General features: G+C 53.7%; 1 protein-coding gene across 5 annotated transcripts in view; it reads left to right on the top strand.

Moving 5' to 3' along the window:
• Positions 1 to 11,927: 11,927 nt before the first annotated feature.
• Positions 11,928 to 23,765, top strand: part of PLEKHG4 (pleckstrin homology and RhoGEF domain containing G4) — an 81,993-nt gene continuing 70,155 nt past the window's right edge. For all 5 annotated transcript variants that reach the window (XM_051801729.1, XM_051801728.1, XM_051801726.1 and 2 more), the window contains exon 1: positions 11,928 to 12,121. In XM_051801729.1, coding sequence (XP_051657689.1) covers positions 12,119 to 12,121 — 3 coding nt within the window. In that variant the 5' untranslated portion in view covers positions 11,928 to 12,118. The remainder of the gene's footprint in view (positions 12,122 to 23,765) is intronic.

Below are 23,765 nucleotides of genomic sequence, written 5' to 3'. Positions count from 1 at the left end.
AACCTGCACATTTTTTCCACAGGGATTTACTTTCTCCAATACTCAGCTCCTCCACTTTCTCTGTGGTACCAAAACTTGTGAAGTCAGCAGGGGATGTAAGGCAGCTCTGGCATCAGTTGGATGGAAGAGCTGTGGGCAATGGATTGGTGTTGGGTGCCTTCCAAGTGAGTCTTAAAATCACCACCTTGCTGTTGCACAATGCAAGTTGGAGCATCACATAAATTTTAGGCTGGAAGGGGCTTGGGAGGACTCCAGTCCAACCCCAGCTCCATGCAGGGCTGATGGTAAAGCTAGAGCAGGTAGCTCAGAGCACTGTCCCACTGGATTTGGAACATTCCCATGGAAGGTGTCAACTGTCTGTGTCCTAGAGCCACACCATGGCTGCACAGGTCTTGCACAGAATTAATTTCTCCTTATGCCCAGCAAACATTTCCCCTAGGGCAGGTTCCTCCTATTGCCTCTTGTTCTTCCATGTGTGTGTCTGAGAAGAGCTGGGTTTCTGTGTGTCCCCTTGTAGGTAGCTCCCCTCTGCCTTGTCTTCCTAAAGCTGTTTTCCTCTGACTTACATACATACAAATATATGTATACATATATATATATATGTATATATTTGGTGTATATATTTTGGAGACACATCAGTCTGTTCCTTGCTCCTTCCTGCTCCTGTCCATGTATGCAGGCATCCATCTCACTGGACATGATCAGACTAATCCCTCTTCTAAATTCTCCTGCATTTGCTTTCCTGCTCCTTGCACGTGAAGCAGCCGTCCCTGCTTTCAGTGGAAAGCCTGTTCGTCTCTGCCTGTTGGTGGAGCGAACAATTCGTTTCCATTCCAGTACTACCTCTGGAGGGGGGATGCCAGCCCTGGCGCGGGTCTGCCCCGCTGCACGGGCTGGCGAAGCCGTGCAGAAGTTGCCCTCCTGACGGGATGCGAGCTGGCCGGGGCTGTGCAGCGAGCGGCTGGTGACGGAGCTGGGATCAGTTGGCAGCCGGGGAGGATAATGAGGAACAGATTTGCGCTGGGCAGTGGTTCCCATGCTGCGTTCCAGGGCAGCGCGGCCAGGATGGGAGAGCCTTTGTGCTCCGCGCTGCACCCCTCGGGCGTGTGCGGAGCCAGCCCCTCGGCTCCCCCGGCTCTGCTCGACGTGTGCCGGCACTGAGTGTCCCCGGGCTCGCCGCAGAGCTGGGGACCCTCTCCAGCGGCTGTGCCACTCGCCGGGCTGCAGGGCTGGCCAGGAGGCTTCCCCCACACCCCGGCTGTGCTGGGGAACAGGCTGCAGTGTGGACTGGCTGAGGACAGACGAGATCACTGAGGTCTTCGGGTCAGCAGGAGCTGGGTGGGGTGATCACACCTCCCTCCCTTCATGGTTCAGACTTCCCTGATTTCCCGTGGAAGAGCAAACTGGGGGAATCCCTGGAGGACTGTGTGACCAAGCAGCTGCTCCTGGGGACTCCTGCAGAACAGCCAGGATGGATGGAAACGTGGTGGGGGCTTTGATTTTACGAGCACTGCAGATCCAAGAGTTGTGATCACCCCTGCAGCCAGCCAGAGCTGTTCCTCACAGTCACCAGGAAGGCAAAGATCCCTGAAGAAGCCACCTGGGCTCCTCTCACCTCATCTTTTCCTGCCATCTGTGGCCACACAGCCAGGCCGTCCTGAAGGTAAATGAAACCTTTGGTGGGTTAGTTGGAGAGGGAGGGAGGGAGGGTGCTGAGGGCACTCTGGGGAGGTGGCCACCAGCCCAGTTGGTCTGGTCTACATCAGACCACAGGTCACCCCAACCTTGTGGGAAGTCCGTGAAGAAGGGCTTGGAAAGGCCATGGGGTACCAGCACAGCCCAGACTCTGCAGCAGCTCTGCTGTATCTGTGCTCTCCTCTCTTGCAGCCATGCAGGGCAATCCCTGCTGCCTCACAAGCTTTGCCTCTTGGAGCCCAGCTAAGCCAACGCTGTTGAAGTTGAAGAGCCAGTTAAAGCTTTGCTTTGGCTCCTTGGCTGGCTGGGGGGAAGTCAGCTTCTGGCTGTGAACACACCTGGGGCCTCACTGTGTGGCTCCTCGGCAGTTTTGGGGCTTTGAGACTCTCACAGGGAGCTGGATGAACTGTGGGCTCAGAGGTGCCCTGAGAGCCCTCCTCATGGTGCTGGGACCATGTGAGCATCACTTGTGCAAGGGTCACCCCCTCCAGATTTCTCCTGGACGCTTGGATCCCACCTGCTCTCTTAGAAAGCCCCATCTCCCAGAGCCAGAATATCCTCTTGTCTACCACATATGTGCATGTAGATACAAATATTACCAGTAGACCTCCCTACCCTCTTCTACTTACAGAGAAGCTGACAAAAGCTTCAGAAAGGTACCCCAGGACAATGAAAAAAAAACAAACAAACAAAACCCAACTATGAAGGTCAATAAGTATTATGTTTTCCCATGTCATGGTGTGGGCTGGCAGGGAGGAGAAGGCAGTGAAGGAGCACGACCCACGTGTGCCGGGACGGAAGAGCTGTGGAGCGAGCAGTGGGACAGGCTGCTGCCGGGGAGTTAATCCATGATCCCTGCCAGGCTCACTCCGATCTTTGCTTTATCCTGCTGGAGAACAGACAGCACTGTTATAAACGTTTGATTTTTATTTTTTTTCCCCCCCCTTAGTAAAAATAACTTTAGAAGCAAACAGGAAATTACAGACTGAAGGAGTGCAACCAAGAGGGTAAAAAGTCAGGCAGATACCTTGCTGTGCTTGGATTTGTCTACAAACCTACAGAAAGGGACCTGGGAGTTGGGATTGACAGGAAGCTGAGCATGAGCCAGCAGTGTGCCCAGGTGGCCAAAAGGGCCAATGGATCCTGGCCTGGATCGGGAACAGTGTGGCAGCAGGACCAGGGAAGTGATTCTGCCCCTGGACTCAGCGCTGGCGAGGCCACCCCTGGAGTGCTGTGTCCAGTTCTGGGCCCTCAGCTCAGGAAGGACACGGAGGGGCTGGAGCAGGTCCAGAGGAGAGCAACAAGGCTGGGGAAGGGACTGGAGCACAAGTGCTGTGAGGAGAGGCTGAGGGAGCTGGGGGGGCTCAGCCTGGAGAGGAGGAGGCTCAGGGGAGACCTCCTCACTCTCTGCAACTCCCTGACAGGAGGGGGGAGCCAGGTGGGCGTCGGTCTCTTCTCCCAGGAATCAGCAGTAGGACAAGAGGGCTCGGTCTAAAGCTGTGCCAGGGGAGGTTTAGGTTGGATATTAGGAAAAAATTTTTACAGAGAGAGTACTCGGACATTGGAATGGGCTGCCCAGGGAAGGGGTGGAGTCACCGTCCCTGGAGGTGTATAAGATGAGACTGGATGTGGCATCACTGCCACGGTCTGGTAACCACGGCGGGGTTGGATCAGGGGTTGGACTTGATGATCTCGGAGGTCTTTTCCAACCTGGTCTATTCTGTGATTCTGTGAAACCCAGCTCCGCGTGGGGGGTGTCGCTTAACCAAGGGCAACCAAAGCGCCCCCAGGCCGGTGGGGATCGAGGGGCAGGGGTGTAGCGGGGGTCGGAGGAGGTGCTCCCTCACGGACCCGGCGCTGCTCCCTCACGGAGCTCGGCACCGGGAGCGGCGGGAGCGCCCGCACTGCCCAGCAGGTGTCGCCCCGCGCCGCGGCCTCGCCCCGGCCCGCCCGCCAACATGGCGGCTGCGCCCCTCGGGCAGGCCCTGGGCGAGGCGTGGGGTGCGAAAGCCCCGCAACCCCATTAAACGGCGATCTTAAGGGAAAGCAGCATTAAATATGTGGTGGTTTCTGCTCTCCTTTGGTGTGCAGCGCGGTCTACGATGTGCAGGCAGCTGCCTGCTGGACCCACGTCTTGTGCTCTTCCTCAGACACCTTCATCTGGCCCAGCAGGCAGGGGCTGCAAAATATGACCCCAAACCCAAAGCTTTTTTTTTTTTTTTTTTTTACTGAGAGGGTGGGGAGACACTGGCACAGGTTGCCCGGGGAGGTTGGATAAGGCTTTGAGCCACCTGGTCTAGTGGGAGGTGTCCCTGCCCATGGCACGGGGTTTGGCACTAGGTGATCTGTAAGGTCCATTCCAACCAACCCCTTAACGTCCTGTGATTCTGTGAAGAAAAAAAAAAAGCAGCAGAGAACACACACTTGTACGTGCATGGATCTGTGTTAGGAAGGAAGCCTCTGGAGGCTCATGGCCCCCATCTAACAGTTCTGTATGAATCCTAGAGGGGTCTGAGCCTCCCAGTCCCCCCATGGCTGCTCTGTCGTTACTTTACCCTGACTCAATCTGGGAGCAGAGATCCTTCTGTAAGGAGGGATCATCACAGTGGCAGCGGTGATGGAGGAAAGGCAAGTGAGAGGATGACAGGAGGCAGGAGACCTCCGCCCTGCCTGTCTGAAGGGGAAGCTGCTCATGTCCTTCAGGAGACACACTGTTATTACTGCTGATGGCGCTGAATCACACAGTTTCCTGCCTGTGCTCTCCAGCCCTGGTGCCGTGGAGGGGAGGTGCCCACCCCAGCTGGCACCACGTCATGTGCTCCTTCCCGGTGCAGGGTCCTCTCCTTCCAGCCCACACTGGGAATGAAGGTTCCATAGTGTAGGAGCTGTGAACCACATCATACCACCTCCTCCGGGAACCCACTGTGCCCTGTGTCCCATCTGCTCTGTGTTCCTGCTTGGCATCTTTGCTGTAGGCATTCCCTGGGGTGCACTCCTCTAATTGCCAGCTATGGATGTTCCATGGAAGACTGCTCCTATCCCTGTCAAACCAGCCCTTCCTGGTGGCATCTGAGGAGCCTTCCCATCACCTCCTGTGCTCTGGGTCTGCAGACAGCAGAGTTGGCTCCGGACTCCCCTGGGGAGAAGACCCTGACTCCAAACTGCTGTTTGTCTGTGGCAGAGTGACTTGAACAGCCTGGAGCCTTGTGGAGCTGCTCTGTTGAGACAGAGATGGAGGACTGAGATCTTTCCCCTTTGCTACAAGCTGGGCAAGGCTGGAGTGGGACAAAGCAGGTCTCTCTGGTACCAGAGGACACTGCCACTCCGCTCTGAGCAGGCTGCCATTCCCCTGTTGGAAACACCAGCCGGATTAAGGGTAGTATGAGAAGCACCTGGTGGACCCACAGTGGGACTGCTAGAGTTCAGTGGGCAACACAGCCCAGCTGTGACAGGCACCATGAGAGCTGGTGCCAGGGACCGCCCACGTGGCTCTATAAGGCACTGGCTGCAGCTGGAGCTGCACCTTGGGGCTATGGCTCTGCCCCAGGGAGTGCTGAGCTAACCCAGCTGCTCCTCTGCCTGCTTGGTCTGGAGGAGCAAACTGCAGGCAGGTGAGAGCTTTCCTTCTCTCTGGAGAGACTGCCATGGGAGAATGGTTTGCAGGATCAGCTGGGATCTGCTGGGCACAGGCTCTGCAAGTGCTGGCTGTAAGTGTGGGGTTTGTGAGGGACTGGGGGGGGGGGGGCTGGATGGGGGCTTGGCAGAGCATGCACCCAGGGGGAATAGCAGTTCTGGGGCTCAGAGCTCCTGGATCAGAGTCCCTGACTGTCACTCCAGGTAGGACCTGGGTGCCAGCCCTGGCTCTGCAAACTGTGGGGGAGGGACTGCTGCCAGTGGTGAGAGGGGTGGTCCCCACTCCCCTGGTTAGAGCAGTCAGCCCTCCCTCCTAGAAGGGCATAGCTGAATTTAGGTTGGTTTTGGAAAAAGAAGGGATGAGTCTCCAGTTCAGAAGTGTGTCCTAACCCTTGTCTGGTGCTTAGTGGTACCTCCAAGGGACATACCTTCTTCTCTTGGTGCGTGCTGGTTGCTGAGGTGTGAGCTGGGGACAGAGCAGGGACACAACCTGGGGGGCTCCTGGTGGTGTGGAGCCATGGAGGGGGGTGTCTGTTATCACAGCCCTTGTTCTGTCAAGCAGACCTGGAGAGGGGAGCAGGCCCTGGCAGCTGTGACTGAGGATGGCACTTGCAGTAGTGTGTGACCCTGTGCTCTGTGTCTCCCATGTCCGTGGGACAGGGGCTGGGGCAGGAAGGGTGTGGGTGCCTGCTGGCATGTCTAGCTCGGAGCTGAGCGTGCTGTCTCAGAGAGTAGAGTAAACATGTGCTGTGGGGACTAAATAGCATGCAACATCACTGCCAGCAGGGAAGGTAAACAGATGACTGTCTTGTGCCATTAAATACGTGGGATCTGGAGAGAGACAGGTCAGTTTTAGGCTGCTCTTCAGAGAAAGCTGATCTTTTCTTTGAGTGGTGAGACAGTGGTGAGTTTCGAAGCAGCAGGTCTGAAAGCAGAGCTGGATTTCTAAGCCAAGAGCATTTTGTTCTCAGCAAAGGCTGGCAGTGCCTAAACTCCACGAAGACAGACAAGCAGCTTCTCTTAAACCACTTAAGCTCTCTTGACTGGGCCCACATCCACAGAGGTGTGCCTCTGCCTGGCTCTGTGTCCTACAGGTCTCTATTCCAGGCTCCTGGGGGGGTAGGGATCCTCTCTCCAGTATGGTCATGTCCTGCCAACCAGTGCAGCTGCCAAATGCTCAGAGCACCGGGATGCTGGGACCCAGCACCCAAGAGTGGAGTCCACTGCAGAGGGGAAACACCTTGGGGTGTGGGTGCCATAGAGAAAACCTGCCTACTGGGAGGGTGCCTGATTGGGGCAGGAGCCCTGGTTTCCATCCAAGCCGTGCTCCTATCTGTGCTGGCTGTGTTCATGACTTCAAGGAGAAGTCTCTGGAGAGGCTTCTTCATAAGGCCTGGGAGCACCTGTGTCCCCCCCCCAGCACAAAGTTAAGGGAGCCCAAAACTGCTCAGCCTGAGATGGGTGTCCTGGGTGTGTGCAGAAGCAGGACTCTGTCCTGTGGGCTCTGGCAGTGATTGATGCCAGAGCTGGGCTGTTGCTGAGCCAAGACCCCGGGCACTTGGGGATGCCTGGGGCTAGTCTAACTAGCAAGTGCTCTGCATGTATGGAGTCCAGCTGGCTTGTCTGGGAGGGTACTGTGTGTCATCAAAGTGTGCCTTAATATCTGGGCAGAGAGGCTCTGAGGCTGGCATTCCCCTGCTTGGATTGCTTCCCTGTGGGACTGCACACTCTGAGCTTGCACACAGAATCACAGAATGGTTTGGACTAGAAGGGACCTCAAAGTTCCAGCCCCTGCCAAGGGCAGGGATGCCACTGACTAGATCAGATTGCTCCAAGCCCCATCCAGCCTGGCCTTGAACACTTCCAGGGATGGAGCATCCACGGTTTCTCTGGGTAGTCTGTGTCAGTGCCTCACCACCCTCTGAGTAAAGAATTTCTTCCTAGCATCTAACCTAAATCTCTCCTCTTTTAGTTTAAAACCACACCTCCTTGTCCTACCACTCTCTGCCTGCATAAAAGCTTTCTCTCTCTTTTTCTGTAAGCCTCCTTTAGGCTGCTCCAAGGTCTCCCCAAAGCCTTCTCTGCTTCAGGCTGAACAGTCCCAGCTCTCTCAGCCTGCTTCCATAGCAGAGGTGCTCCAGCCCTTGGATCATCTCCGTGGCCTCCTCTGGTTCTGCTCTAACAGGTCCATGTCATTCCTGTGCTGAGGACCCCAGACCTGGGTGCAGTACTCCAGGTGGGGTCTCGTGAGGGCAGAGAGGGAGAATCACCTCCCTCAACATGTGCTGCAGTGGCTCTGATGTGTGAATTATTATTTTTTTTTTAATTTTTATTTCCCCCCAGCCCCCTTCCCTTGTGGCACACCTGGGTATTTGAGACCCCCAAGTGGGACCTTCCTCACTTCTATCCCTATAAAACACTTCCTGTAAAGCCTCCTGATGGTTAACTGCACGCCGAGGTTGCACGTGGCTCCGAACAACATCTTGAATTGTAGCTGGAGACCCAGTAATTGAGTTGCTCCTGTTCCTTCAGATGGGGAGCGTGACCAGCTGTTGTTATGTAGTCTCTCCTCCAGTCCTTCTGGGAAATCACACCGTGATTATATTTCTGGCTTAAGAAACTTTTTTCCCTAATCAGACTGGGCCTCACAAAGAGGTTGCCACTTAGTGGTAATTACTTGCTTTAGAAGCTGAATGTCTCCTGAGGATTGCAAATAGCGGATTATCAAATTAATTAGTTAAACCAAGATGTGCTTTTGTGAAGCCGAGACCTGCTTTACTTGTCATCTGAAATAAAGGTTTAAATGTTATTAAACTGCATACAACTGGCTCTTGTCTCCCTAATGGGGAGAGAGCCATTTCTTTCCTGAAATGTTGTTGGTGCAAAGGGCTCCTTGCAGCTCTACTTGCTGCAGCACTTGTTGCTTTTCTTTCACAAAACGTGTTTTGAGCAAAACCTATCACTGGTTTTAAGGCATCTGCTTGTGTTTGGGTCTAGAGCTGCTTCTTGGTGGCTTCCCATGCTTTTGTAGGCTGCCACTGGAAGGGGAATAGGGTTGGATTTGGTGATCCTTGTGGGTCCCTTCCAAGTCAGGATATTCTATGAGGGTTCATGGTGGATATCTTGGTGGGATTGTAATGTACCTTCCTTGAAACTGTACTTTCAAGGTACAGCTTAATCCATGGGATATCTGCACTGCCATGTCTGTGGACATGGGAGCTGGCAGAGAACCCCAGTCTGGTGATGAGATGCCTGGAAGTAGATTCAGAGGCATCCACTGATCAGTGGGTTAGCAGGAACTGTAGGTCCTGGAGTACTACTTTGCCACAGCCTGCTCCCAGGCTCTCCTTTCCCTTGGAAATCTCTGTGGCTGTAGGAAGTTCCCTGTGCTGAGAACTGCACCAGTGATCATGCTAAATTAACGTGGAGCTCATGGTGGTATTTTCCTAAGAGCTGTTGGCCACTGTAGTGTAATCATCCTGCTAACATGCATATTGCACAACTTCCCCTAGGTCGGGAGATGTCCTTATCTGGCATCTAAAACATCTGTCCTGTGTTTCTTCCAGCATAGCTGAATCCTATTCATAAAAGAATTAAGCATTTCCTGATTTGCAGAACTGAAAATAAGCAGAGCTCTGCTAGTGTTGACTCAAAGGCAGAGGTCCTTTCTCTGCCTTCTACCTCTGTCTGCACTCTCTCCCAGCTCTTGTGGGGCTCTGGATTGTGGTACTTCTTCAGGCACTTGAGAAATACTGCAGCACCAGAAACCAGATCAAGAAAAGGAGGGAAAGAGATGAGGGTCTGAAGTTTTCAGAATAGTTTTTGTACTGACCCCTCTCCCACCTCCTTCTCTTTCAACGCTGGGGAGGCCCCACAGCCTTCAAAGTTTGGCTCCCCATCCCTCCTGATGTCAGAGTCTGCTGCCTTGTGCTGTATTTCACCTCTGGGGCAGATTCTGCTCAGCAATACTCAGCAGCTGCCGAAGGTGGGTACCAAAGAGGTTCCCTAAGTGTAAAATTGCCCCCCAGTCCATACAAAAGACCTGGGTCTGCTGGATGGGAAGCTGGAGCACCCAGATCTCTGCCAGCAGGGATGACAGCAGCCTTTTGCAGTGGCTTCAGCAATTAAACCCACCCTGAGGAAAGCACAGGCCTCGCACAAGGGCGAGGAGACAGTGTGAGACTGTGCTGGGGAACAAGCACAGCATTGTTGTCAGCCTCAGTCAAGAGGGGCTTTCTAACACCCACTGGAGTGCTGGCTACAGCTGTCCCCCATGTGCTTGTGTGGGAAATGGATCTACAATGCAGGAGAAGAGGGAAAGGCCACTTTGCAATTAAAAAAAAAAAAAAAAAAAAGAAAGTCTCTTAGGATCCAGCCACGAGTAAACAGCAGTGAGATGTTCCCCTTAGAGCGGTGCCACGGCACAGGAAATCACGTCACTGCCTCTGACTGTGATGGGGGTGAGCTGAACTCGGGCTCCTCAGCCTGGAAATCCATATGGGGGAAGGTGCTCTTGAGCTTTGAGTGCAGTGTAGGAATGGGAGGAGGTGGGAGGCTGGGCTCTAAGCCACTCCTGTGTTCAACAGCCCCTTCCCCCTCTGCCTCTATAAATGTATACCTACAGCACCGACTTCCTGCATTCTCCTGAGTGGTGTAGGCTTGGGAGCTTGTGGAGAGCTTTCAGTTGTCATGGAAAATGGGATATACTTCCATGGTGCCAATGTAGCCTTGTGCAGATGGTGAAAGCTGTGGTCAGAGGCTCTGGGAGGCAGGTTCCTCATCCTCCTACTATGACAGAGAAAGAAAGTCTCTCCTGTATCCAGACAAGATCTAAGATCTCAAGTGAGTTGTTACAGATAACAACTAGGTGGTGCCTGTGCTGGGTTGTTAACCCCTGTTGCAGTGGCAGGGATGCTCTCCTTCACCCCGTTTGGGATTTGCAGTTGGTGTCACCTGACATGGGCACTGCCTGCAGAGGCAGTGCTCTGCCGATGTGGGGAGGTGACTGGCTGTTCTAGGCCACGGGAGAGCCTCTGCAAGCACAGGGTGTTTGCAGGCCAAGTGCTGACAGTGAGGCAGCTGCTCAGCTCTGGGCACTGCCAGTGTCACAGCCCCTTTTAGGAGGGCACTGCTTTTTCCTTAAGGAGGGCAAACGGCAACCCTGCAGGGACTGTCCTTGCTGCCCTCAGGAAACACAGCAGCACACCAAGCAGCTGGTAGATGGAAGGGTTGGCTTTGGGGCTGCTCAGACCCTCAGTTGCTGGTTAGGTCTGGAAACGTGCTGTGAGGCCATCATGTGCAAGGAGGTTTTAGGGCCAAGTGTTGTCAGTCCTCCCTGAGAACGGAGCATCTGAAGGTGGTCTTGAGCTGGACCAGCCTGCATGGGCTCTGCTGCTGGCCCTGTGGGACAGGGCTTGGGAAGGCTGTGGGAATCTGCCCCCTGAGCCAAGGCAGCAGAGGTGTTGGTAGCAGTCACTCCAGCTTCATCAGGCAAGTACCCTGTGCTGCTCTGCTGAGCTTGTCCATGCAGGAGGTTCTTCCCTCCTGCTGTAGATATGAGTAACCCTTCCTCTTAGGATGGATTGGTTTGTGTAACCCCTCCCAGAAGTGGAGACAGCCAAGTACCACTGCAGTGGATTCCTCGATAGAGGGTCAGTCCCCCCTGAGGCTGCCAAAACCATGCACTGCTTGGTCTGGGGAAGCAGTTTCTGGTCCCAGGCCCTGCACCTCGTGCCCAGGGCTCCAAGGTTCTGCCTGTGTGTCACTTCCCGCCCTGCTTCCCGTTACACAAAGCCTTTGTTTGTCAGCAGATCCTAGGATGCCCCGCGGCACCTGCCTCTCTCCTCTCTCTCTCCGCCTCTGTGGCTCTGCCCTTTCCCGTTGTCACTTCTGTAGGCTGCTGCCTGCCTGTTCGGTGACCTTCCCTTGTGCTCGGGCACTGCTTTTGGCCCCTGGCCATCTTAAACAATTAATGGAGGGGTGGAGAAACTTGCCGTGTTAAATTACTTCCTCCTTTGGGAGGGGGTGAGGTCTCCACATCTCGCTCCCGATCCCAATGCAGTTTGTTGCTGTTGCCTGAAGCGGTCACTGCTCTCTGTTTTCCTTCTAGAAGTTAGAAAAACAGTATTTCAGAGGGCTCTCTCCGTGTTCCTCGTCATTTTGCTTAACCTGCAGCGCTGCCTCAGGATCTCGCGGAGTGGAGAAACTTCTCCGGACTTAGAGAAAAACAAGCCAAGAGGAGGCGGCGGGGGTAGGGGGGGGGAGGCGGGAGTATTTTGCTGGAAACCTCTTTGGGAAGCTGGAGACCTTCACGGGATGCCTGCCGTGGGCTTGTTCTCCTCTCGCAGCTATTCAGATCTTCCCGGGCGAAGGCAGCTCCCTGCCACGACGCGCTTGCATTAAGCAGGTCTGTGCGGCGGCCCGAGGGCCGTGGCTATCGGCGATGCCGTAAGGAGCAGCCCGGGAGCGCCTCTGGCTCTGCCCGTGTCCCCAAGGTCCCCGCAGGGCTGGGGGACGCGGCACCCTGCTCTCGCCATGCCCCTCTGCCGTCTAGCGCTGGAGTTGGCTGTCAGAGAAACCTTCGAGGTCCCCTGCTCAGCCCCGGTAGTGTCATGAGTTAGATTAGTTGGAGCTGTGCTGGGGGCGGTGAGGGCTTGGATTACAGTCCAGAACTCAAAGTGCTTCGGTGGTTCACGTCGGAGGGGAGAGGAGACGCCCCGTCGCACACATGGAGGAAAAAGAGAAAAAACGCCGTCTCTGGAAGTGAGGGGCAATAAAGGAGGCCGGGAACATGGTAAGGAAATCTCTGCGGAGGGCTCTTGCCCTGGGCACGAGCAGGGCTGAGCGGGATGGAGCTGCTCCCGGGGCAGCCTCCCTGGAGCCAGGGCACGGCGCTAATGCCGGGATGGGAAACGGCTCCTCTGGCGCTTCCCGTTACTCGGGTGGTTCCCCTTGGTGCCAGTCCCGAACGGTGGCAGCAGGACCACGGAGCTCTTGCTGGCACTGACCCCCTGCGAGGTGCCTGCCTGTCAGGGTGCAGCGCTGGAGCGAGGAGCTGGGATGGGGCAGGTCAGGCAGGGCCCTGTCTTTCGGGCTGCCTGGATGCTGGGCTCGCCTCCTGCCCTCGCTCTTTGCTGCCCTGGGGCTGTGGACACTGCCCCATTGCAGAGCCCTGGAGAAGAGGAGAGCATCGGCTTCTCCTGCCCAGGGTGGGCATCTGGGGGATCAGAGAATCCCTGCAGCCGGGCAGGGACTCTTCCCTTCCAGTGCCAAGTTCTGCACGTGGAGATCCTTGTTTGGGGAGGGGTGAAGCTGGTGAGCCCAGCAGGCAGCAGAGTACTCGGTCTCCCTGGGAGTGGCTGCAGGGCTGTCCCCTGCCCAGCCACGCTGGTGCTGCCCTGCAGAGGTGCCCAGCCCTGGGCTGGCAGAGGCTGGAGGGATTGCTGGCCCTGTGGTGAGACCCCACTGAGCACCAGCCTGGCTTCTGATGATGGTTTGCTCCTGGGCTCAGGTTGGGATCCGTGTGCCCTGCAGCCCTAGATGTCCTCGAGGTGACCTGCTGTGTCATGGGCTGCTTCTCCACAGCAGAGGGAACAAAGTCCGTGAGGGGCACAAGCAGCTTTCATTGCTGCATTGCCTGGCAGTGACTTGCTCTTTCCTAAAAGTTCAGCTTCTGAGCCTAGAGAAGTTTGGCTTTCCTTGAAGGATGAGTTGACCAACTTCTAGCTTGTGCAACCTGAGCTAACCTTAGACTCATGTCTTTTCCCTTTGCCACCCTCCAGCTACTCTGCAGAGGATTCTGTGGTGCTCTGTACCCTCACATGCCAGTGTCAGAGCTGTGGTGTGCTCTCTTCTCCCATCCTGCTATGGAGGCCTGCAGGCATCTCACTTCTTCCACTTCTCCATCCCAATCAGGAGACTTATTTCCCTCCCCCCATGCCTTGTGTGTTCCTGGCAATTTTTGGTCTATGCTGGTTAGTGTGTGAAGCTGAAATCAAAGGAAAGCACTGTTTGGGGCCGTGCAGGGTGGAGGCCATCCCTTGCAGTCCCATGGGCTGTATTTTGCCATAAGGGCTGGAGCAGCACTTGTGAAACTCTGCTGTGGGAGGCCTGAGGCAGAGACCAGCTCCTGCTACTCTGCTCCTGCAAGCTGGAGGTGACTTTCTGATTCCCAAGTGCTTCATCCCCAGTTCAGGTCCTCCTTCACGTTGTCCTAACGTGTGATGCAAATGCTGTCTGAAGCAGGGTCCTTTGTGTAGAGCAGTGCCACAGCCAGTCCAGGTGACATGGTGGGTTGTGAGTGTGCAGGGACCATGTGCCTCTCAGGTGCTCAGTGCAGCTGGAAGGAGCAGGAACCAGAGGCCAAGCTGCCACAGGCCCAGCAGTGGGTGCTGACCACGCTGCAGACACTTGTGGTGCATGGCAGATGTTTGTTCTCAGTGCTGTGTAGACCAGTCTGCATTTTGGGAGACACGTTTCTGTGAGCAACCAAGTTGTGACTGCGGCTCCAAGCTGTTCTTTTTGAGTTTTTGATGTCCCAGTGAATCAAACAAACCCTGCAGGCAAAAAATATGGATCTCAGTGAATGTGTGTCAGTCTGCTGGCCTGCAAGAGACTTCCCCATTGCCTCCAGCAGCCTGCAGGACACTTGGAGGCTTGGCTCCTGATGGAGGTCTGGCAAGGGACAGCTGCTGGCTGCCCTGCTCTGCGTGAGGCAGGCGACTCCTCTTCATGGGGCTTCAGTGTTAGGGCTGGGGTGGTGTGTGTGCACAGGGTTGGGGCAGCTGGGGGATGCCTAAAGCACCAAATGGGGTGAGGTACCTTGGACCAAAGTAGCCCACTTCCACTAGAAGTGACTTTTGCAGCTGTGGAAACCCCATGGTGTGAGCAAAGCAGGAGCCTGGCTGGGCTCTGTCTACCTTGCTCGTCCCATCGTGGCTTTTGTGACTGGGGATCTGCCCTCATTCCCTGGTATGGAATGGGAGAGAGAATGGGCTTCACCACGCCTTGGTGCTTCCTGCAGAGAAGTTCAGGTGGCACCTCTGTGCTGGCAGGAGAGAGGATGGGTTTCAGCAGAAAATAGGGTCTTTCTTTTATCCCCTGGTTATGTCTTCTCCCAGGGTGGGAAGGAAATGAGTCTGGGAATCACAAAGAGCTTTAAGCATCGGGGATCTTCTTTCTTTATTTCTGTGCCAAAGCCATGAGTAAGATGTTGGAAAGCAGACAAAGTCCAGACACATAATCCTGAGCACATGGAAGCGGTTTGAAAGCACCTCCTCTGGGGTAACAGGGATGACAACTTGAATTTTGCCCAGAGTCCTTCCAAAAGCACTGGGCAGGTGAACATGCTGCTCATTGTAGCAATAAAAATAATGGCTAACTGTGGGTGACAGACCAGCTGCATCCAGGTATCTCCACCCAGGAATCACCAAATGTGTTCTAGTACCACGTGGGAATGCCAGACAGCAAGTGCTTATGGTGAGGTGCTGCAGGCATCCAAGGAGGACTCTGTGCTGAGTGTCAGCACTTATCTTCAGCAAACCAGCATCCTGTAGCTTAACCCCCTCTGGCCATGCTGCTGCCATCTTTCCCCATGGGCAGTTGGCCTGAGGGCACACCCTGCTAGCAGAAGAGATCATAATGTGAGAGCCTTGTCAGCATCTTGCAACTGGTCACTTCAGACATGACAGCCAGCATGTCTGCCTCTAAATACTGGAGCACAGGCACAGCCACTCAGCTCGTGGAGCCTCATTTTCTAGTTTCATCTCAAACATAACCCTGTCTGCAACTGAGCTGTTCAAAACCTGAACCATCCTACAGGCTGTGTGCCTGAACCTGAGCACTGGTGCCGAATGTGGGTGGAAGTCACATCACAGAGGCTACAGGCCCTTTTAGCACCCAAGTGCTGGAAAAAAATCTCTGTTAAAACAGTGGTGTCTTCTGTGGAAACTATAAACTGAACCCCCCCATGGGCACTCATATAAGAGCACCTTTTGTTCATATTCCCGGCTCCCTACCCATGAGGGAGCCCCCTGTTCCAGTCCTGCAGAGTTCAATGGATCCAAGGCCTGAAAAAGGGAGTAGCAGCACCAGGATCAGATGTGTTGCTGACTGAACAGCAATATAAAGCAAGGAGAGGCTGCTGGGGTAAGCTGCTCACCTCTGGCCATGGGATGCTCCGTACTTTCTGCACCACTCCTGGTACCTGGGTAGCAGCTCAGAGAAGTGAGTGGACGTGTCTTATTGACTCTGAAGGTTTGACCATGCTAATACCTCTCTGCCACACCGAGTGCCTCATCTCTGTTGGCTGGCCTAGTCTTTCATTAAAAAATTAACAAAAAAATGGGGCCTTTCTTGTGGTAAATGCTCCTGGCTGGTTTCGTACGTATCCCATTTTTTGCATCATTGGACACCAAGCTGAAACTTCCAAGATCAAAGCAGCACAGAATGAATCTGAAAGTCTTTCTGTCTGCTCAAATTTACCATTCTGCCATCAGACTGGGAAGCCCTGGATGAACCCTTGCTCCAGCTGGTGCAGCCAGACATTTTTTTGAACAGGATCAAATGGCTCAGCTGAAAAGAAGTGGGGACCAGGTGAGGACTCCCACGTGCTCCTCCTGGACACTGGTGGATGTGGTAGAGGGGAGCCTCCATGGGGCCTTCTGGTCACCCCCAGTGGGACGTGGTGCTGTGGCCCCACAGTGGTTTGTGTGGTGCAGAGGAGGAGAGCTGCTGGAGTTCTGGTGACCTGAGCTAGGTGTCTGCCTTGAGCTTTGCAGCCTGCCTTGGGCGTGGCAGAGGCTTCCTGAGCAGGTTCCTTCAGGAGGATCCCTTCCCTGAGGCTGCCTGTCAGATCTCAGTGCCTCCCAACAAAAACCCGGCGCTGTTGAGCCTCCAACATGGTTAAAGGATGTGGGTTGTTTGCTGTCTGTTGTCATCTTGCTGAATACATTTACCTTTTGAACAAGGTCCCTCTCATATGCTCAGGAGGCTGGTATGCAGACCCGTTAATGGATCAAGGGGAAAAATGCCTGTGGATGTATTCTCCTTTGTGTTTGGGCTTATAACCACCCACGTTTTGGCATACATCCCTTCTGTGCACAAAGATCTTTTAGAAATTGCTAGTTAAATCTCCACCCTCCTTTGATATGTATGGAAATAATGGGACACGTGAGACTGTTTTCTGTTTGGGGAAAAAAAGCTATAAAGGGAGTAGCTTTAAAAGCCTGTGTTCACCCCTTTCTAACTCAGGAGTTTAGTAAAAGCAATGAATTTCTGACTGATTTACTTAGCTTTCCAGGAGGCATGCATTTAGTGCTGTATCCAAATATAGGGGAAATGGTTTCATCTGACTCTGCCCCAGGCTTGGCTGCTCAGGGGCAGGAGAGCTTGAGCACATGTGTTTCAGTACCCAGTGAGCTTGGAAAGTCTTGGAGTAAATCTGGGTCCCTCAAACTAGGAGCACTTCTCCCTGCAGGGCACTGACTGATGCTTCTTGGGGTGGCCCATGACTGAACTGGCATAACCATGGACATCTCTGGGCTGCCTGCTCTGTCCTTCTGGCTCATCCTTCCTTACAGCTTCTTCCTCAGATGTGGCATCTAGTTGCTGCTGACGGCTCCTTTCTCATATCAGAGGTGTGCAGGGATGTTCTCCTCCAAGGAAGGTCCTTCTGCACTGACTGTCTTCTCTTGCTGGCCCCTCCTGGAATTGCAGCTCTACTTCAGAGCAGTTTCTGTTCCCCTCTGACACAGCAGGACTTGTATTTCGTTAGCTCATGGTAATACAGTGTGTTTAAGGCCAAAAGGAACTACGGCTCATCTGTTATGGGATACTGGGACCACAGACCTAGCTCCCACATTCAGTCTGGGAGCTCTTTAACTAAAAGAGGATCATTTCTCCATGGCATCCACTGTCAATTATGAAGATGACAAGATCTGGAGAATCCATGAGTCCCCATGGGAGTCTGTCCAGCAGCTCAGGCACCTTGCAAAGGAAGGGGTGAGATGTGAACGTGAGCCCAGAACGTGTGCAACGCTGGCACAGAACTAATAATCTAAATAGTGACCCCATGGAGATCGTTTTTGGCACTCATCAGCTGGTCTGCTGAAGGATTATCATTTTTTTTTGAGCACAGGCGGCTGCCCATCTGTTGTAAGATGCCCCCAGATGGGTGTCTGAACACGAGGGGTAGGCTATGGCCTAATGCCTCTGACTAAAAGGTGTTAAAATGAGCTGACCTGTTCGGTGAAGAACTGACACAGGGTATTTTATGGCTGGCTGGTATAAGCAAAGCTTTCATCTGCCTGGAGTGCCCTGTTACTTGGTACACATTAGGCTACTGCTCGGGTTGGTTTGCCAATGCCTGAAGTTGAGAGCAGAGCAAATGCTGTCGCTAATAATAAGATGAATGAGCTCAAGCAGTTTCTTTTGTTGGGTAGCAGAGAGAAAGGTGCATTTGCAAGAAGAGCTCTGTAAAGAAAGGGAGTCTGCTGCAATGTCTTGTATAGAAGTGGCCTGGGAAATTCTTGGCTCTGTCTGTGATATCTAACAGGATTTAGCAAGCTTTGTCCCAGCCTGTTGTAGGAACATGACACTTTGAATGTGGAGGTCCCTGGCTGGACCGTGGCGTACGGTGCCATGGGCAGACTGTCGGTGCCCATGCCAGGGCAACCCCTGCAGTCTGGCAGCAGGAGTGGAGAATTCTGGGGGGTCTCAGGGAGGTGGGCACATGAGGGCAGTGAAACCACGGCTGCCACGTGCTCATGCTCTTTCAGTCTCTTGCTGGGAAGGGTGTTCTAAAGTACCTGAAGCTTTGCATCACGCAGAGTACCACTTTGTTAATTAATTGCATGGTTAGATCTATGCCAGTGATATTTTGAAAAAACCTGTGCTTAGACAGTTATTTCAGATTAAGGACTTAATCCCTTGATTAAACTAAACCAAAATAAGCTGGTGTCCAGCTGTAGGATGGTGTTTTATACACAGCTCTTCTCATCTTCTGGGCCCTCATTTCAGCTGGAAGATGTCTCTTTAAGGACAGGGCTTTGATCCGTTCTCTCAGCTGCCCTTTAAACACCTATATCATATCCTTGATCTATTGCTAATAGAAAGTAACAGGTCTTTGGCAGCAGGCTCGTTTGTTGGTCTGGATAAAACCTACCTCCTGCTCAGTTCATTGAGAGCTCATTTGTGAGCGGGACACATCCCCGAGAGGAAAGGCTTATCTCCATTTCCCAGGTCGGCCCCTCTCTGGCTAAACTTTCTTGCATTGTGGGTCATCCCCACTTTGGCCTCTTTAATCTGTTCAGGAGTTGTCAGCAGCTTTTCTGATGTTTTGGGTGTCGCACAGACAAAGGAGAAAGTACACAGGGTCTGCTCCAGAGAAGCTGGAGTATGAAAACCTAAAGGAAAGGGTAGAGAGGAGTAAGGTGAGTAAGGAGGAAGGTGCTGTATTAGGCCCACATAAACAGGGGTCTTGGGCTGGAGGGCAGGCTCAGGTGACTGGTCATGTTGCCATATGATAATGTCTGTGTTAGGCCACCTGCAGCACGGCACAGAGCCAGGGATGTACCTGGACCAGGCTGCCCCTGCCATCTGCTATTCCCTGCCTTTTGCTCCAGCATAAGGACAGCACAGGGGTAGCTGTGCACCAGCTCCAAAGCTCGAAGCTCACAGGAGGTCATGCTTCATTTCCAGAGCAATCTGGGATGTCCCCCTTGAGTGAAAACAAACCAAACCTGGGCTGGCAGGGAGGTCGCCCAGCTCTGGGCCTGCCTTTCACCGGCTGCGCAAGCCCAGACCTACAGCATGCGCAGAAGAGGGACCTCGGAGCTGAAAAGCAAATACATCATTTTTCCCTTTGTTTAATTAAATGAGAGATCATGAGTTAATCGCTTCCAAGCGCTTGTTTTCCTGCAGTGCCTGGAATGATAATCCCGTGTGCTGCCCAGTAGGAGCTGCTTTGGCTGCCGCAGCCGCGTCAACACGGAGAAGGGCTGGGAGAACAGAGGGAGGCATCTGGAAATGATTCTCCCAGCTCTGTCTGCTGAGCACCACTCCCTGCAAGGCTGTAGGAGCTGGTTTATCCACAGGCTGCGGAGCCGTCCTGCCTGCCCCAGCGGCAGGGGAGCCGAGCCAGGCTACAGCCGTGCCCTCTGCCAGGGATGCCATGGTGGCACGCAGAAGGCAGCTTGCTTTTGGAGGTACAGCCCCTGAGCAAAGCTGGCCTGGGTGAGGCTGCAAACACTTGCCTCCCAAGTGGAACTGGGCGCTTTGCTTTTCTCCCTGAAAAGCCTAAAACAACAGGCCAAAGAGCAGGTAGGGCCTTTCCTGGTTATCTCACAGGAAGGTGCTGTAAGTACAGGAGTGGGAATGCCTACCTCTACAACTGCACCACTTAAGAGTGCATTATTTTGTCCAGAGGCAGGCAGGGTACTACTGAAGGCAGGCGCCCTCCTCTCAGCCTCCCCGTGAGCCTCAGAGCAAGCAGCAGAGGGGGGAGCTGGCACTTGCTCTGGGAAGATTTTTCTCTCTTGAACTCATTGCCGCTGTGATTAGAACGGCTCAGGAAATGGGGCTGGGAGGGTTCTCCTCCCTGCAGCAATGGAGTGGGAAATCTCAAATTTTGTCAGAAAAACAAGCCTTGCTTTTAGCCAAAGACCTTTTTGAACAGAGAAACGTCTCGTTTTTAAAGGCAAAGCGGCCTGGCTTTCAGCTTTGTGTCAGAAAGTGGAAAGGCTTCATGGAAAGCCCAGAGGTCTGTTTTTACTGGAAATGAGGTTTCTCACGTCAGCTGAGAGCTGAGCAGCCCCAGCCAAGCGGCGCAGCACGGCAGCCTTTGCTGGCGGAGGGACCAGCTAACCCGGCCCTGCTCAGCGCCTGCTGTGAGCTCCTTTTCCCCCAGTCCCAAAGCTGGCTGGGGGCCATGGGCAGGCTCTGTGTTGTGCTGCTTGGAGCTCTGCCTCTTCCCAGTTTTGCTGTTATTTCTACTTTGCAGTCTGGGGCGTGGGAGGCCTGGGTCATCTCTTCCCCTCACCTTTGCGGACTCTGGTCTTTTCTCTCCTGCCTTCACAGTGTCTGTTGGTACCTGGGCAAGAGGGGAGACAGTGGGTGCGTGCAGGACGTGGCCAAGCTCCGGGCAGCCAGCAGAAGGAGGGCAAAGTTGTGGGAGCTCCTGGCACGGCCTCCCTGCTGAGCGGGAGCCGAGGCACTCGGTGACTCAGAGCTGGGTGTTCTCGCTGTGCTCGCAGCCCTGCCGGGCTCTGCTCCACTGCCCAGCCATGCTCCCTGCTCTGCCAAGCTCTGCATTTAGCCAGGGCACTCTGGGACATGTAGTTCTCATTCTTGGGCAGCTCGGATTGGGGGTCTAGGTTTCTGAGAGCAGAGCTGCAGGTTCTTTAGCTTAAATTCCTGCTGCGGGATGAATCCTCGGTGTGCTACATGGGCCAGACCAGCCTGCTGGAAAGGAGTGTTGTCCGCCATAAGTCGTGGGTTAGTCAAACAGTTAGTCTGGTCTCACCGTAACAATGTTTTTTAGGAGTCTACAGACAGCATCTGGGCTGTCAGCAGGGAAGACTCAGCATTTTCTAGGCAAAATTAGCAAAGTGCTTGGGTGAGTTGTAGGGAAAATGCTGCCAAGGCTTCGTGGGCCCAGATGGGTCCAGTAGCATTGCAGCCCTTCCCTGCACCAACTTGCATTATCCTGAGCCTTTTGTGTTGCTGTCTCTTGCTTGAAGAGCATGAAGTATTCTGAGGCTGTGCAAAGTGTGTGTGTGTAGCCCTGGGGATGATCTCTCTGCTCCCCAGGCAGGCTGACTTCTTGTTCTCCAAACCTGTAGGAGGTTCTCCAGAGTTCAGACTTAATTGGTGAGCAGCAGGTCCCAAAGAGGAAAAAGTTGAGTCCTGAGTCAGAAAGAAATGTAGCATGACAGGAGTTCCCAGTGGCTGGAGCTGCTATGTCGTTCTCTCCATGCCCACAAAGGTAGGCAGAAAATTCAATCTGTGCACCTAGAAAAGCCTAAGAAGCTCCTGATTACTCCAGATGCCTCCTGATAGGCTCGTCTCACATCCTGCAGCAGCTGCTTGAATGAGGAAAGGTAGATGTGTCTCCTGAGCAGGTTTGTAACAGGTCCTGGTCTGCTCTTCCTGCTGCCTGCTTGTTAGTCCAGGCTTGGGGCTTCTGCCCAGGCACTGGTAACCTCATTTCTGCTTGACTCCTGGTATTGCTGCAGTTTGTGATGGAGAAGGGCTCTTAGGGCTGAGCAACAGAGCTTTGCCACAACTTTATTGCTTTATTTGTTTCACAGCATCTGTGGCTCTGATGATATGCAGGGGAGGGAGGGCAGCCCACCCACCCCACTCACTGCTGGCCCTGTTCAGACCTAAGCCCTCTGCCAGCTATGAAGTCCTCCTGGGTTCTCCCTGCTCCCCTTCCCCCCCGGGTGGGACCACGCTGGGTTGTTCCTGTCCCAGGGCTCAGCCCACGGAGCCCATCCCATCCCCATGTGCTGCTTTCCTCTTCCCTCGCTGTGCTCCAGCCCCTGCAGTGGCTCCCAGCTGAGCAGCAGTGAAAGCCGGTTTGGCCGGACATGACCTTAACCTGGGCTTTATTTAGCGCCTTGATTTATAGAGGAGTTATTTTAAAAGCATGTTTCTCTTTTGGGAGGTGTGGTGGAGTGGTGGCAGTGAGCTGGAGTTCACAGGTCCTCCTGTGCTATTGACAAAGAAGCATTTGAGTTCCAAGACATCTTTTGCTTGGGGAGATGCTCTCTGGCTTGCTTGGAAAGCGCCCTGGCTAGTGTTTGTGCCAAGTGGCTGAAAAGGAATAAGTGTCCAGGACCTTTTCTGTGAAAGGGATGTGGCAACAGTGTTGGAGGCAGGGAAGCTAGAAATTTCCAGTCCCTGAAGGAGGCTGCTTTTCTGCAGCAGGCTCCTGTGCTGGGCTCTGCCAGCTCTTGGGGGCCACTGTGGGCTGGCTGAAGTGGAAGTGCCCTGGGGTAGGAGTTCTCTCCCCTTGGATCCTTGCTGGGTTAGCTTGCTCTCCTCCTCTCCAGGTGCTGTCCACTCATCCTGGGTCACAGAGGTTTCTCCTCATGCCTGCTGGAGCTAAGTGATGGAAACTCTGGAATAGGTTGCCCAGAGAGATTGTGGAGTCTCCTTCTTTGGAGATACTCAAAAGCCATCTGGAGTAACATGCTCTGGGGGACCCTAACATGCTCTAGGAAACCCTTCAGTGGTCTGGGGGACCCCTAATATGGTCTAGGGGACCCTGCTGGAGCAGAGAGGTTGGACTAGATGACCTCCAGTGGTGCCTTCCAACCTTACACATTCTACGATTCCGTGATGTGGTTTGTAGGTAGGACAGGCTCTGGACTTCAGGTTTATCAGCCTCTGGACTGCAGGGCACTATCCCCTTCTCTTGTTTGTGTGAGTTCCCTGTGCCTCCAAACCATGTCTTTTCCATGTGTGTGGCAGCAGGCCCTGCCTGCAGGCTGGATGTGTGAGGCTGCCCAGCTGTGCTCTGGCATTCAACAGCCTCTTACAGCCCCTGCTGAGGCCCTTTCCTCTGGCCCCTCTGCAATCTGAGAAGTTAATTAATACAAATAAGCAATTCCATCCCTTGGATTGTGAGTTGGGTTAATGAGTCCCTGATTAGAGGTGAATCTGCTGCTATTGCAGGCTCCAAGCTCTGCCGTGTTCCACCCTCTGTGTTTTCAAGGTGACTTCTGAGGCACTGCCATGTTGCACCCTCTATCCCAGCTGGACATAACCCTGGTGACCACCCTGGGTGGGTGGGAGCACTGAAAAGTGGTGTCACCTCCACAATTGCCTGTTGCACATGGAGGCTGCATCCATCCTTGTTCTGCAGCTGCCCAGGGATGCTGGTGCTGCAGTCACATGCAGCGTGGTGGGATGTGGGAATTTACTCCCTATTTGGGGCTTTTGATGTGGAATTAGCAGAGACTGGGGCAAACATTTCTTTCTACCAAATGGTAGGGGTTGAAGCCTTCTCTCTGTCCCTTGGAAGCCTGCACAGCTCTCATGGCTTCATGGTATAGTCTAGCCAGAGGGAGATAAAGCCTCTGTGCTTTGGAGTGCACTGTTAGCACTGCACTCTGCAATGGCTACAGGCTATGGTTATTCTGTATTTTACTAAAGGAAGGATAATGTACGACCTGGTTTATTTTAACCATATAAAAGATTTTTGATCCGGTGCCAGTGTTAATAATTGTTTTGTGAAGGCTTTGCTAAGGCAGCAGGAATGGTGTGAGAACCTTAGAGCGATGCACTGACTCATGTGCAAATATTTTGACTTCTTTGTTTTATTTGCAATAGTAAACTTAACAAATGTCTTTTGGGGAGGGATTGATATCTGAAAGAATTTTGCTCAAGCAGGACATGGGGACAGAGGATGGCACAGAACCAACCCCAGCTGG

The sequence above is a fragment of the Manacus candei genome, unplaced genomic scaffold, assembly GCF_025592945.1.
Source record: "Manacus candei isolate 608988 ecotype Guabito, Panama unplaced genomic scaffold, ASM2559294v1 h1tg000053l, whole genome shotgun sequence".
Taxonomy (NCBI): Eukaryota; Metazoa; Chordata; class Aves; order Passeriformes; family Pipridae; genus Manacus; species Manacus candei.
The sequence above is the reverse complement of the archived record's forward strand: the minus strand, read 5'-3'. Positions and strand labels throughout refer to the sequence as shown.